Genomic DNA, 15,606 nt, shown 5'->3' on the forward strand with positions numbered 1-15,606 from the left:
CATTTCTCTCCTAGGCTGATGGATTATATTGAAAATTGACTTTTGTCTTTTTCTTCCTTGTGGTTTTTTTTTGGAGCCAAAGTTGCTGCTTTGGATGCTGTATCTGATCCACAGAGAGAGGAATGTGTCAGCAGGATGCAAAAAGTGGGGCTGAAATGCTGTTGTCTAACTATAGATCCTGAAGAATTGATTTCTATCAAGAAATTGATAGGAAGAAGTATGTAAAAGTTAGTAGTGAGCCACCAAGGTCTAGTTTGTCAATGTTCATCTGAGAATAAATGCTGTATCTAACTCTTATAATTGTAAAGTGAGTAAATTGGTGATTTTCTTATTCTCTGTTGTCTGTTTTATTATCTACTTACACTTTAGTGTCATACTGTGATGATTTACTGTAATGAAAAATTACAAGGAAATGCCAGTCATAAGCTTTTTTCTGGACATAAACTTTGCCCAATTTAGGCAAAATATTCTTTTTAACTTTCTGTTTCACCTCTTGTCCTAATTATCTGAGTTATGTTCTCATAAAACTTAGGAATTCTCTTGATAATTAATTTAAAAATTATAATTTTGGGTATCCCACAAAATATGTCTGGAGGGAAAGTGCAGAACCTCATTCCCTTGAATGGGAAGATAAGAGAGACTAAAGTACTTCTAATGGTGCAAAACGTGCTGCAATATTATTCTTAGACATGACAACATGTTGAAGCATTTTTGTGACAGGTTTCAGTGTTTTATTACAGTTTTGATTAACTTTCTATTCTTGTAATAGCACACATTTGTTGGTCCCTAATAATTTGATTTAATGCCCCCTTTCTTAAATTTTATCTGATAAATTGATCGCTCTTCATTGATGTCATACTCTATTTTTTTTCTGGAGCAAACTATTTTCCTGTACTCATCCTAAAGAAATACTGAAAGGCTAAAGTACAGTGCAGATGATAAACTAATTATTTGTTGGATTGTATATGTTTGATGCTCAGATTAAATGTACTGCTGTTACTTTCTATCCAGATGGGGATTATTTGCTTGTTTCCTCTTAAAAGTTAACAAAGATTTCTTTTTTCTTGCTTTGTTAATGATGCCTGCAACTGGGCTTATTATCAATTTTACCTTTGGGCATGGATGGATTCCAATAATATTATTTCCCCAACTTGTGTCCTAATGTTTTCAGTCTGTCTGCATTTAAATAGCTAAACAATGAAATTTAATTGTCCTCTCAAGCATGTGATATTCTCTCGCTTATTCTACTGGATGCAGACTAGATAATCCCATGATGAAGTGCTCTCGAACAGAGCTATCTGTGTGGTACTAGGTTACACTCTTTTGGATCAGGGTTCAGTCTGTAATATTTGTTTTGTTTCCTCTGCTTATTTTTTACTTTTGCCTCCTCCATCCCTCCAAGCCTCTATCACTTCATGGCTGATCAAATGGTCCAGTGACTTCTAGGAGTGGGGCTGAGGAAACAGCTGTAAGCATTCAGCCTCTCACACAGGGGCACTGTTTAACACGAATCATTACTAGGACACTGAGGCTAATCTGTCCAGATTTAATCAATGGCTCATAAGCAGGAGTATAAAGGTTTTTAAAGCATTTACTGCAGCCTTCAGACATGTTATTAATGAATGTTATCCCTCTTGCCTCTTTTTTGTGGAGAAGGTGAACAGCTTTTATGTAATTCATAAAACAGCTGCTGGAAGAACTAATGCTTTATAATCCTGATCATTACAGTATCACGATATATTTATGGATAACACATTCTAAAAAAGTTTTTTTTAACAGCCATATTTGTAATTTTAATTTTTAATGGTATTTTGGCAAATGATGTAGTTGAAACAGGCTTCATAGTTCTATATTTTTTCTGAGCATACTGTAGCTGGTGAGCCTTGTCATGCTTGGCTTTAACTCAAAAGGATGAAGGGAATTCCCCCTCCCATCCATTATAATCCTCTGTAGGTTTTCACTGTTGTTTCTTTTCCCTTCCCCCATCCTTATTTCCTTTCATACCTCAATCCTATTTGGCAGAGTTAAAAATGCTCTTTTGCAAAATACTGCTAGAAGTTTTGTATTTGAAAATGCACTATTTGAAAAAGGTTTATTTGTTTATACTGGAGGAGAGAGCCATTGTGGTTAGGGTTTTGTGTCCATCCCTTCTCCCTATTTTCCAACTGGGAAAATAAAAATAGATGAAATACATCTGCTTTGAGTCAGTAACTTCTGCCTTCTGGTTTTCCAAGAATAGCCAAATGCTGCCATTGGCTCACTAACTGTCAGGGAGACAGTGGAGACTGAGGAATTAATGCAGCCTCTTGAAAACACCAGCCCAAATGCATGCTCATCATGAGTCATGGCTGAGCGCTTGAAAGAAACCCTGTGGCGGAGACAGGCGCTCCAGGGTTATTTCGTTCCTGTGATTCTTTTGCTGCAGAGACCCACAGTTACAGAGTGGGTAAGGTTGGAAGAGACCTCAATGGGTCATCTGGTCCAACCTCCCTGCTCAAGCAGGGTCATCCTACAGCAAATTGCACAGGATTGCATCCAGATGGTTCATGAATATCTCCAATGATGGAGACTCCACGACCTCTCTGGGCAATCCATTCTAGTGCACAGTCACCTGCACAGCAAAGAATTTCTTCCTCACGTTCTGCTGGAACTTCCTCTCTGCCTGTTGCCTCTTGTCCTATTGCTTGGCTCCACTTAGCCTGGCTCTTTCCTCTTGACACCCTCCCTTCAGGTACTTATACAAGACATTGATGAGGTCCCCTCTCTGTTGTCTCTTCTCGAGGCCGAACAGGCTCAGCTCCCTCAGCCTTTCCTTGTAGGAGATGCTCCAGTTTCCTATCATCTTCATAGCCCTTTGCTCCAGGAGTTCCATGTCTCTCTCATCCTGGGCAGCCCAGAAATGGACACAGCCCTCCAGATGTGGCCTCACCAGGGCTAAGTAGAGGGGTAGGATCATTTCCCTCAACCCGCTGGCAATGCTCTTCCTAATGCAGCCCAGGATTCCGTTGGCCTTCTTGGCCGCAAAGGCACACTGCTGGCTCAGGGAGAGCTCGTTGTCCATCGGGACCCCCAGGTCCTTCTCTGAAGAGCTGCTTTCCAGCATCTGCTGGAGTGGGACAGTAAGTTGGTTTCAGGACAGAAACTGCATGGGATCCTTCTGCCACTGCAGTGACAGTATCATCACATGTCCTCAAAGTCCCAAAATGTTACTAGAGAGTCAGGTAATGTTATGAGGGATCCTCAGTGTTACTCATTCATAGCGTTTGAAGGAAGAGGGCTCCCCTTTCTCCTGCTTGACAGCAGTCCCTAAACTCCTTCCTTAATCTGTCTCTTTCTAAATAACATGTGGCTTTTGGGATTTGCTTGTCTAAGGGAAAAGCTTGAAAAGCTGGGACTTGATGAGAACTAGTGACCTGTAAACACAGGTGAATCTGTGAGGGACTTGTGGTGCACCCATGGCCTGCTGTGTTGTGTTCTCCCAGTAAAGCCCAGTGATCCTGGCTTTGTAGGTGTTGCAACCAACAAGAAAACCAGTGGCGGAGACAGGCACTCCAGGGTTTTGGTAACACCATGTATTGATAGTAAATGGTGGGACTCCAAAAACGATGAGATTGTTGTCTTGCTTTAATTTTAGAGAATTAAAGTGTATGCTGGACAAATGTCCTCCTGCCCTGCTGTAAGAAGAGGATGTGTCACCTCACTAGGAGTCAGGCCCTGGGAGAGGGAAAGAAAGGAGGTTTGAAGGGGGAAGGGGATGAGCACAGGGTCGCTAGAGGTGAGCCTGGGGGTAGTGTCCCTGAGTTAGGGGCAAAGTCCCTAGCCCAGCTTAAGCGCATCTATGCAATGCCCACAGGATGGGTAACAAACGGGGGGAGATGGAGGACACTGCGCAGCAGGACAGCTACAGTTACCAAGATCTACAGGACAGGAATTCCCACAAAGCAAATACGCTAAAGTCTGCACACATGCAAAAAATCCAAAGTAACTTCTTAAGCTGCACCAGTGGTGGTTTAAGTTGGACATTAGGAAGAAGATACTAGATATTGGAATGGGCTGCCCAAGGAGGTAGTGGAGTCACCATCCCTGGAGGTGTTTAAGGAAAGATTAGACATGGTGGTATTCGGTCACAGGTTGGACTCGATGATCTTAGAGGTCTTTCCAGCCTAATTGATTCCGTCATTCTTTGATTGAAAAAGCCTTTGCGAGGGTTGTGTCTCTCCATTTTCTCGAGTACCGAGACGACACGAGCGCCGGGCGGAGGTCCCGCTGCTGAAGGCGGGTCGGGCCGCGCCGCCAGGAGGCGCTGCGGCGGCCGTGCCCGGCAGGCGGGGGCGGGGCCGCGGGGAAGCCGCGCGCAGGCGCAGCGCTGCCCCCCCGACGGCGGCGGCGCGCGGCCCCTGCCGCAAGGGCCGCCGGTCCGTCGGCGGCGCGGGGGCGGGCGGCCGGCCCGGGCCCGGACATAAGATGGCGGCGGCGTTGCTGGGGCGGCGGCGGCGGCGGTTGCGGCTGTTGCGGAGCACGGGCGGTGCGCGGCTCTGCCCGGGCTCGCAGGGCGGATAGAGCGGGGCCGGCGCGGCGGAGCGGGGCCGCCATGGGCTCCCAGGTGCTGCAGATCCTGCGCCAGGGCGTGTGGGCGGCGCTGAGCGGCGGCTGGTACCAGGACCCGCACCAGGGCGCGGGAGTCAACGCGCTGCACCTCTACCTGTGGCTCTTCCTGCTCGGCTTCCCCTTCACCCTGTACATGGTGAGCGCGGAGCCGGCCTGGGCCGGGGGCCGGGCGGGCCTTGCGGGGCCCGTGGGGGAGGGGGGGCGGGAAGGGCCGCGGGGCTGCCGCGCGCGCGCCCCCTGCCCGCGGGAACGGCCCCGGGAACGGCCCCGGCCGGGCTCCCCCGCCCGTGGGAGCGGGCCCGGCGGCCGCGGTCGGGGCTGCGGCATTTCGGGCGCACGGAGCTGGAACCGGGAATCTGTGGGTGGGCGCTGTCGGGGCGCGGCGGGGCTACAGGCGCTGGCGCTTTGCCTTCGTTTTTCTGTTTACTTTCCTTCAAAATTGGGCATAACTCTGTAAGCTTCCGCTGCGGATCTACTGGCAGTCCAGTAGAAAGCACAGTTTCTACAGAAGCTGTCAGATCTAGCCAGTATTTCTGGCTGGCAGCGCTATCACCTGGTTTTTGAGTCTGGTGGAGGGATGTGGGTCCATAGCCCAGAAGTTTATTTGGCTGCAGCGTGATGTACTGTGTGATGGCTGATGGTGTATCTGGAGTGTGTGTTATTGACAAGAAGTTACTTTGGCTTTTTCGCTTCTATCCAGATTTTAGTGTAGTTGGTTTGTGGGAAGTCTTGTCCAATATATCTTTGTAAGCGATAGTTCAATCAGAGCTGTTAAAATACTAACCTTTAAACCTACAAACTTTCTTGACATTTGGACTTGGGAACAAATACAGGAGAGGTGTGATCAGTTAGGAGAGAAGGAGGAGGTTTCCTATTGGCCAGTCGTTTTCTTCCTATGTAAGTTGTGTGTAACTTAGGAAATGCAAATAGTTTACTTCGGAATTTTTAGTAGAAAAGTGTGATTATACTGGGTGTGTTGTGACCAGTTTTGTGAATATGAGGTAGAATGTAATTTGCAAGCCTGCCGGGTCCAGATGCTGTGACAACCTGAAATAGAAACTGCCTTGTGAAAATTTTGGGATTAGTGAATGAAACGTTGGAGAAAAAATTCTATGCAAGTGCAGTTGCGAGATTGAGAGCTCTGGGGTCAGACAGTTGCTTTGTTAAAAGCAATTTGTAAGATTGCAGTATGAGACACTTAATACTGAGAAACAGGTAATGTGGAAGAGGAGGTTACAGCTCTGTATGGTTAGTTTTTAATTTGTATTACAGTGTCATGGAAAAGGCAGCTCCAAGGCTTTTTGTTTGAAAACTTTTAGACTGCTGGCATGAAAACCATAGGCTGATACCAACTGCTTTTAAAACCAAAGTTAGTGTGACAACAGCTAGATAAAACTTTCAAGTAAGCAGATTCTTTCTATAAAAACTTTGAATCTGTATCTATTCAAAGTTCCTCAGAATATGGGAAGAGGAGAGAACTTTTGGTTTCAAATGTAGCCCTTTAATTGTTTTTTATAAGAGTACTGTTCTTCTGTTTTGAGAGAATAGTCTATTTAGTTAGTACTGCCTTGCTGAGAGAGCTGTATCCTGCGTGCACAGGAGACTTTTGAAAAGCGACTGATTTATATTGTACATAGATCTTTCGACAAATGATAAATCTGGGCCAGCATTTGAGTCTCCTGCTGCTCTTCAAGCCATAGTTAAGCTTCAGTTACCCGTACTATGGGGTAAACTTCAGTGTTACCTAAACTTTTTTCCTGTGCAAAGATAGACAAGAGCAAGCTGCTTGGCGTTTTGTTGAGGTGAGAGAAATTCTCTTGCTTCATAGCTCTGGACAAGTTAAAGGTGCAACAACTGCCAACTTCCCTGAGAATAAGTAAGGAGATTAGTCACAAGTTAAAGCAGATTGAATCATATTTGGCTGTTTTCCCTCTTTCCACCCTCTGCAGTTTAAGTGTTGTCTAGACACAAACTAAACAGGCAGTACTGTGTTGGTCATCTTAGCTCTTTAGTATCTCTTAAGCTCTTTTTCAGAATAAAAAGCAGTAAGTGTTGCATTGCTGTGGGACATACATAAATAAGCAGAACTTGCTTAAAAAGTCTTAGGTAATCATAATCTGAATTCTGAGCATGGCTCACTGGTGTGTAGGAGGGAGTTTCTAAGCTAGCTTCAAGTGACTTGTTGCTGGCAGACAACCCTGTGTGTTTAAAAAATCAAGGTATATACAAAGACTTAAAATGCTGTCAGGTTTCATATTACTTATAAAACTTCCTCACATAAGGAATTGCAAAATCACAGTGTTGCTTTTATGCATTGAGGCAGCAATAACTGTAGTTATTCCTAAATTGTTTTGTAGCAACAAAGACAAAAGTGTCGCCTAAGAACTTCGCTTGTAGCTGGCTCTCAAGGCTGAATGCGTTTTACAGTAAGCTAATTACTTTTTTCAGATGTTATTTAGCCCCCAACAGGAACAGAACACTTTGGGATATGGTAATTTAGATGCGCTTATTGGTTAAAGACTTGGTTTATTGCAACCAACATTGCTAATCTTTTTCTGTGCATTCCTTCTATTGATCTGGTATTTTCAGAATGGAATCTGGTAATAGTTGTGGTCATCAAGTAATGCCATAAATCCGTGTTTTTCTTTGTGTATGTATGCTAGTCCTCTTTGGGTTGATGGATTTAATGTGTGGTGGAAACCCACTTAAAAAATCAGCAGTAGAATTCAGCTATCCTTTTCTTCCTTGATCCCTCATCTGCCTTCTGAGCTTAAGCACATGAAAGTGGACCTTGTACCCTGTGTGAAGACAGCTGTATACATAAATGTATCTGTATTACCGATCCGGATTCTTTTCTTTTTCTCGTGTATTTATACACTTAAACCGTCCTGTTGGAAGTGTGGCAAAAAGAAAAGTGTAGATAATGGAGGAACTGAGGTGTAGAGTAAGAGAAATGTCTGCTTGAGTCTGTATTCTTGGAGCTGTGGTTTGGCAGCATGCATACAAAAATATTGCTTTCTAGACTAGTTAAATCTATCCTGTTTGCAAATTTGTATTCAGTAACAGACTCAACTGTACTTGTTGATCTGCCTATCTGTAAGAGCTGATCCCTGTTTTTACTGTAATCCAGAACTGGAATTGGGAGAAGAAAATATGCTTTCTATATGGGGAAGCTGTACAACTGCCTTGTAAAATATAGTGGTAGAGTTGAAAAAATACCCTAAGTGCAGAGGCCAGTGTTATGCATCAGTGTTGCAAGGGGGAGGGGAAAGAGAGGAGGCTACCAAAGTACTTCCCCTAGTCGGAATGCTGTTTCAGTCCCACCACGTGGGCAGGAGGGGGTGAAGCCTTGGCTCTGGCACTTGTGGAATTTTGCCAGTGACTGAAGAGGAGCCAGGACTGTACCTTGCTTGGGGTGATGGGCTCAAATGTACCTACAGAACTTGTCTGTCAAAGTCAAGCTCGTTTAGACAACAAGTTCACCTAATTTCCTGGTTTGTGTACATAGTTATAGAAGTAGGTCATTTAATGTAGCTTCATGTGAAAGTTTTTTCCACTGAGTTTCTGAAATATGTGCTGTTTCTTAAACTGAGATTTTAAATAATTGAGGTTGGATCTGTGATAACGATCCCTGGTATCCCATACTGCTCTAAGACACTTCTAGTTTCTTGGCTACTCAAGTTTCAGTTGTACACTTCTGAGTTTTCGGTCAAAAACTAGATAATGTAACTGAACTTGCTTCTTGATAGCAGCAGTTCTTAAGGGCTCTGACTGTTCATAAACAAAAATTGGGGACAAAACTATATCTGTTGTTTCTTGATCTCTCCTCCTCTCCAGTATTAATGTTTCCATAAAATATTGGGCTCAAAATGCTTGAATTGGTAAGGCTTTTTACAAGACGCCTGTTACTTCTTAATGATTGATTGATATCACTTCTACATAAGGATTGGCAATCTGATTTGGGTTAGGAGACTTTCCTCTGAGTGTTCTCAACAGGTAACACCTACACATTTCTTTTTTTGAAAAGAATCTGGAAGCTTCATTGCATCTGTGGGGTCTAGCTAAAGCTAGATATGATTAGGTAAGATCCATATAGTCTTTATTTCTTCATAAATGTGTCGCACAGCCTGCGATCAATGAAATTCCCTCTGGTTCCTGGCACTTACGTGCTTTAAACATTGCATCCATTTACAGCGACTTTTTGTAGTTCAGATGGGAGTATTTTACTGCAGTGCCTAGTGGTCTGAGCTTTCTTTTCTGTTTTAGGTTGGAGTTTAGGAGTGCTTAAAGCTTTTTCTACCTACTGTTTCACAAAAGAAGAGTTGTGATAAAACTGAGCTCACTTAACAGCCAGCAGCTTCCAGAAGGGACAGCCCTAGTCCTCCGCTGTGCCTTCCTGCATCTTACTTTTGTGCATATGTATAGTATGGATTTCATAAGTTGTCTTGAAAGGTTTAAATTTGGAAAGTGACCCTTGAGGGAAAGGTGGTAGAAAATCAGTGTCCCTCCACCTCCATATTTGAGAGTACTACTTAACTTCCCTTTTAAGATTCCAGGAAATAATTTCAGCTAGGAGTTTATCTAAAGGTTGGGTTTGTTACCCATTAGATGACTGAAGTTTTCAACAGAACGTAATTAAAGCAGTCAGTTTTTGTATGGTCATGTTTAGCTTTTTATATTCTACCAGAGCTTTAGTTGTGACTACTGATATGAAGTGTATGTTTTCTATTGTTGCTAATGCGAGTGACTAGAGATGTGCAGTAAAATGGGGTGTTCTCTGAAATGCTGTTGCAGCTGCAGGCTTGGAGCCAATTGGTGTCTACTAACAAGCTCTAACCTGAGGTTTGTTTAGACTGCTGTGCCCAATAAAAATGCTTTAGTACTTGTGGAAAGAACTGAAATAAAATCTAGCTGCAAATTTGTAGGACCTAGATTTGTATTCCAGTCTTGAAGGTGGTATCATACAGGATGCTGATGAGAGACCTGTCTCTCCTCAAATGTGCTAAAATGCTAACCCTGGTTTAAAGTGCTAATCTCACTTTAGCTCGCCTTGGCTTGTGGCTTGAAGACCCCAAATGGAAGTTGAATGCTTCTAAGTTTGGCAAAGAAGAATAGAGAAGGTGCCAGTGGTTTAGGTTAGGTTGCAGTAAGTCTTCTCCTTGAGGCTGGACTGCAGACAAATTACTGGTACCCTGGGTGGCAGTGCTGTACCATGGGATGAGACTTAGTGTGAAGTATGATCATACAGCAGATTCAACTAGGCATGCTAAAATTTGTATTCCCACAGTATGCGCCCTATCCAGACACGAATAGCTACTAATGAATATGAAGAAGGAAAAGTAGTGAGTTAACTTACCGTATTTTTAGCTTTCTGCAATCCTGTGAAAACAGGATGTGAGGAAAAAACACCCTTTAATTCTTTATTGGGTTTGCTGCAAGTTACATGAGGTGTTTGGCCTCTTTTTTCCCCCCTTGTTCTTAAAGCGTTTCTTTGCAGAACAGGATGTGTAGATTTTGCTTTCCACAAGATAAATTGGATACACTTTGTGACCTCACTGCTGACAAAATTTAAGGGTTCTTTAGACAGATAAGTATGGGCATGTCTTTTATAGACTAATTCTAGCTTTTGTTATCTTGTGTTAGACTGACTCTTCTGGTAATGGCTTCTGTACACTAGATACTTGTAAGGAGGAGGATAGTTGAAGTTGTGTGTGTGATCGGGCAGGTACAGGAAGCTCGCGAGTTTTGCCAGAGTTAACGGATTTGTCCTTGCCTGCAGGGAACTAATTGCCTCTGAAGTTTTTGAAAGTGGAAACGTGGCATTTCTTAAAGAAACCCTTGTAGCATTGCTTCAGGGGTTGTAAGGATGCCATAAGCATCATTTTGGCTCCTGTTTGCTTACTGATGCTGTTTTTAAATAGCTTTGTTTCCTCTTTCTCCTCCTGAGGTAGTGCTTGGGAAGTGAATGTCCCGGTGTAATGTGTTGTCTAGCTCAGCATGCAAACTCTAAGTTAGCATACCTCAGCTGAGTTTGCCTGGCCTACTTCAAATTTTGTATGAGGTGTTGACTTGTTTTGGAGGAAAAGGTAAGTTTAACTTGATCTGTTTAACAAAACAATCCTAATAAATAACTTGCCTCCTGATTGATTCCAGATTCAATTATTTACATTTGTTTGGCTTTAGGAATGTTATATTGATTATTTGGCTTTGCTTACAGCCAGAAGGTGAGAGCAGCCAGATTAAGAATTGGTTTTGTTCTAAAGTCAGCAGTCAATACAATACTTAGAAATATTTATTCTTTTCTTCCCTTTATTAGTACAGTATTTTGTATGTGGAGATCTCTTTAAGCAGTTTGCTTTGATAAACTCATTGCTTGTGTGGCAAGCACTCCCAGTACTACTATTAAACTCTTGAATATGTAGAAATATTAATATTGTAATCAGATCTTTTTAATTACTAAAACTAGTTTTATGTGCAGAATAGAGAGGGCTCTTTGTCTCATTCTCTAGTAATTTTCCCCTTCTGATTCTACAAGATGTGCAGGGGGCTTTGATCACCATAAAGACTCTCTTCTCTTGTAATGGTCTGTATATGGAGGGAGACTGGAAGTCTCCTTAGGCTTGGAAGTCTAAAAAAAACCAGTTCATTTGTTGTAGTCATCTACTAAATAATTGTTCATGCTGAATATCAAATGTTGGTTAATTCTGATTGTCATATGTCTATGTGTATAGATGTTTTTGAGGGTATGTCTCAAACTACACCATCAGTGGGGTAAGGGATAGTGATGCAGTGAACACTTCCGCTTGTGTAAGGGAAGTAGTCTGCTTTTGGATGAATACTAAGAGTTAGTATCTCATTTTGTTTAGTGACTGCCTAGTGAAATGGCAAAGTTAAAAATATGAATAAAAGATAAATTAGAAGGATGAAAACCTTGAAGTGAAATCTGCAGTCTAACTAGTACTCTGAGCGTTGCTTTTAAATAGCTGTTAGGCTGCACTTAATCATTACCTGTTGCTGAAGTGATTGATCTGTAAAATCCCTATGTACCTCTGCAAAAGCTGCATGAGAAGTCTTAACTCGGAGTGGAATTTCAAAAGCTGAATTCAGGACTGAGGTTTTTTTATGTGGCTTCTGACCACCTTTGACACAACTGAAAAATTCTCTTCAGAACATGAGTTGGCTTCCTTTTCCATGAACATATAATGATCTAACACAAATAATCTTTGCAGCCTGTGGTCTGCAGGTTATTGAGGACTGCTGCTCAGTGTGTGAGTCACAAATATAAACACTCTTTTTTTTTTTTTTTTTTTTTTGTATGCAGCTAGGAAAAAGTTTGGCTTTTGTGACCGATCAGTATCTTGTCATGCAGGAGTAGCTGTTGGAAGCTGACAAGCGAAGACAAAACATCTCTGTTTGGTATCTAAGCAGGTTTTCTCACATGCGGCCATGCTGTCAAACTTGCAACAGTTTTTCAAAAATGGACTTGGTGCTGTGTACTGTCCCTGAAATAAGATCACATCCTGTGCTTGGTTTAGTTTCCAAGTTGCTTAAAATCTTCCCATCTCTTTTTATTCATAACAGCTAATCAGAAATACTGTGTGCCACACAAAAAGATCATGCTAGCAGTAAGTTTCCTAGTCTAGGTCTTGTATTTCTATAATCTGTGAAAGGAGAATGAGAGCTGAACTTGGTTCTCAGGCTTCAGTGACACAGGTTTATTTATGATGCTGCTGTTGCGCTTTGGTATCTTGAAGTTCAGCTGTTCCTTTTTTCTGTGTTGCCAGACTTCTAACATTCTTCACACAAAATCGGACTAGATGGTCTAATTTTCAGTATGATCAGTGTTTTCTCCACAGAAGAAACTGCCAAACTGTATGAAGGGTTTTCTTATGGGTATTTGACCTTGTGTTCATTAACTCTTTCTTACTTTTTTTTGAAAGGCTCTTCCTTCTTCCATGATGATAGTAGCTGTCTACTGCCCGGTGATAGCAGCTCTCTTTATCGTTTTGAAGATGGTGAATTACCGTTTGCACAGGGCACTGGATGAGGGAGAAATTGTGGAGAGGAATGCCAGTGAGCATATGGATAGAGGTGCAAAAACAGAACAAAGCAATGTTTCAGCCAAGAGGAAAGACAGCAATGGGCCCAGGTAAGGTGTCTGCTGATGTTTGTATACTGCTTCAAATGATAAACAGTCCTGCCTTCATCAGATGTGTAACTGGGATGGCGGTTGAGATAAACACTGAGAAATATAGATACAGACCTGTGTAGTTCTGAAAGACTGTTTTAAGTCTGGTCTTTAAAAGCAGACTTATTTATTTATTAGGTTTGAAATGATGTATTCATGTTAATTTCCTGGTTCCTCCCCCAGAGGCGTTCCAGAACAATATTGAATGTGCTGGAAGCACTGAAACAATAGCATGGAAAATGTGGCCGATTAGGTCACTAGACACTTAACACAGCTAGTACAAGTAATTTTATTTCAGCAGTAGATGTAGTACTAAAAAAATCTAACTGTCAAAGACCATGTACTGCTTGCTAATTCTTTTATCACTAGGAGGAGTGTCTGATTGGGTTTCAAGTTTAGTTTTTAAAAAGCAGGAGTCAAATACAATGCTTGACTCCAGCTACAGTCTTTCTTCAGAAGAACACTGTCCTATGAACTAGTAAATTCTGGAATTACTCATCTCAGTAATGAAGATAATGATTCTGAAGTACTGTCAATAGGAGGTGATTGCTTTCCACAGATCTCTACTGTTGCCAGCATAAAAAACCTCAGAGGTTTTCCTCTCTGACCAGACTATTTGGAGAAAGAAGAGCAAAAGATGACTCATCAACAAGGCCAGCCTAACCAGTCTGATCAGACTGTGGATGTGTTATGAGCTCTATTATCAAAGCCTCTGCCTGCCTTCAGATAATTGAGGCCATCTACAAAGTTAAACTGTATGAAATAAATCAACCTTGAATTGTTAGCTTTTAAAGAAGACCTTTCTCTTGTCTGTGAGTTTCTGGTACTAGTAGCCATGAACAGTTTTCAGAGTGAGGCAATTAATATGCTGTCCTGACTCTAATAAGGTGTTGTGTGTGTTACTAATAAAAACCAAATCTGTAACTTCTAAATGGATACACGTGCTATAAGGAAATGTAGTTGAAAGAAGCCTCTTGAGTCTGTTTATTAGGACGCTTAAAGAAAGGAAGTGTTAAACTGCTGCTCTTGAAAATGCTCAACCCAGAAGCAAAAGGACTTTGTGTGTACATATAGGGTAGCTTCTCGTGAGATGGGTCCTACGGTCTTCTGTGTCTGCTCTCAGCTCAGGTATTGTTAGCAAAAATGGTGTCTTAGATTCCTCTAAAGCTGATATACAGTAACTTCTTGTATCAATCTTTTATAACCTGCCCCTTTTTCCATGTTGTGTTTGGCAACAGAACCTGCTGATTTAAATTGGGACTCTGTTTAGAGCACCATATACCTTATTAAAACTGTACTGAGCTATTTTGGCAGACTGTTTCCCTAATTGTATATTAATGCTTACTCTGCTTAATAAAATTCATGGAAGTAAACAGTGGTCTGTTCTGTTTCAATGCAACCTTGTTAATGCATGTTTTAGATGTGATCTTTAGATGTTTTGTCTCTTGAGCGGTTTTTGGTGAGCTTGGGTTTTGGTTTTGTTTTTGTTTTTTTGCCATGTAGCTTTTGCTTCCAAAACAGTAGCCCAAACTTGGCAAGGGAATTTCTACTAGAGTTGTGAATTACTTCTGGATGTTTCAGTTCTGTTTTGTCTAGGGAGCAGTTGACATGGGACAAGTTACTACATTATAAGCATTGTGAGCTCAGAAGTAGAGGTTAGTTTGATGCTGTGTGTCCTGCTTGCCAACTAAAGTTTCATTAACTTTTATATGATCCTTGTTCCCACTTTCAGGTCTCTTAACTAGAACTGGGAACAAGGTCAATGCAGAAATTACGGAGTTACTTTTTGGTAAGTGGGATGTACAGTATATACTAATCTTTGCCTGGAAGCTTACAAGAACTCTGGGGTAATATTCAAACTAGTAGATGGGATGTAGAGTGAGTGTTTAATATTGAGCTGTAACCTTCTTAAGTTAAATTGGAACACTAATAAAAAACCAAACCTGTCTGGGAAGAGAGTGTGTATGTAGGATTTTCTTTTTAAACTCTACTCTCCTTGCAGAAGGTGGATATAGGGGAGATCTAAGCAGACATACTGTCTTGAATATTTGCATAATCAGAATATTAGTTTTGATAGCTTAGACTACAGCATGTGATACCAAATAAATGTGTATAGTATAGTTTGCAAAGCCATCCTAGAGTTTTCACCCTGTTATGCCCACATTCCCTGAGACCACATAGTAGTATTTTTGAAGGATTAAGCAATAGTCTGGTTTCTGTTCCGAAGTCACGTTTGGGATTCTGTTAGCTTCTAAGAACTGCTGTTTTTTCTTTCTGAAGATGTTTATCTGTGAAGTGGTGCTTTCAGGTATCTTGACAACTTGTGTGCTGTCATCTGTAGGCTTACTCGAACTGCTCATTTATCTTCAGTTCACACTGCTTTTTGAACAGGATCAAACTAAAAGTTTTTAATCTTTCCGTGAAACTTTGGCATGTTTAAGCAAAGAACAACTTACTGTTCCTTTAGAAATGCCTTGTTTATTTTTTTGCTGTGCTCTTTAAAAAGCTGAAATTCTCTAGTTAATGGTTTTGAAAGAAACTAGTCTTAATTTAGAGATAGGAATGTGAGTTCCCTTCTTCTGTAGCTTCTAGTGCATTTGCTGTTTTTATACTTCAGGTGTTAGTAATTGTTCTGTGAGGTTTCATGAAAGCAAGTAACGAGGATACAGGCTCCTGGTTTCACAGAAAAGGTAGAAGCAGCAGTACAAGCATAATATTTGTTGGGTATCAGTGGACCCACATAGATACTTCAAAACATTTCAGTCAGTCTTTACTTCTGGGTATATGAATATGGCTTCTTTCTTGTGTCA

At 41.7% G+C, this 15,606-nt stretch overlaps 1 protein-coding gene across 8 annotated transcripts in view; it reads left to right on the forward strand.

Moving 5' to 3' along the window:
- The first annotated feature begins 4,451 nt into the window (after window positions 1-4,451).
- PCNX1 (pecanex 1) overlaps window positions 4,452-15,606 on the forward strand; it is an 89,231-nt gene continuing 78,076 nt past the window's right edge. For 6 of the 8 annotated variants that reach the window (XM_027749379.2, XM_027749384.2, XM_027749392.2 and 3 more), the window contains exons 1-2: window positions 4,510-4,744; window positions 12,549-12,757. In XM_027749379.2, the coding sequence (XP_027605180.1) occupies window positions 4,592-4,744; window positions 12,549-12,757 (362 nt within the window). In that variant the 5' untranslated portion in view covers window positions 4,510-4,591. Of the gene's footprint in view, window positions 4,745-12,548; window positions 12,758-14,525; window positions 14,586-15,606 lie in introns of those variants that run through there. The other 2 variants (XM_027749422.2, XM_027749414.2) reach the window with 2 other exon arrangements.

The sequence above is a fragment of the Pipra filicauda genome, unplaced genomic scaffold (genome assembly GCF_003945595.2).
Source record: "Pipra filicauda isolate LSUMZ 115617 unplaced genomic scaffold, ASM394559v2 scaffold6_size6359152_pilon, whole genome shotgun sequence".
NCBI classification, from domain to species: Eukaryota; Metazoa; Chordata; class Aves; order Passeriformes; family Pipridae; genus Pipra; species Pipra filicauda.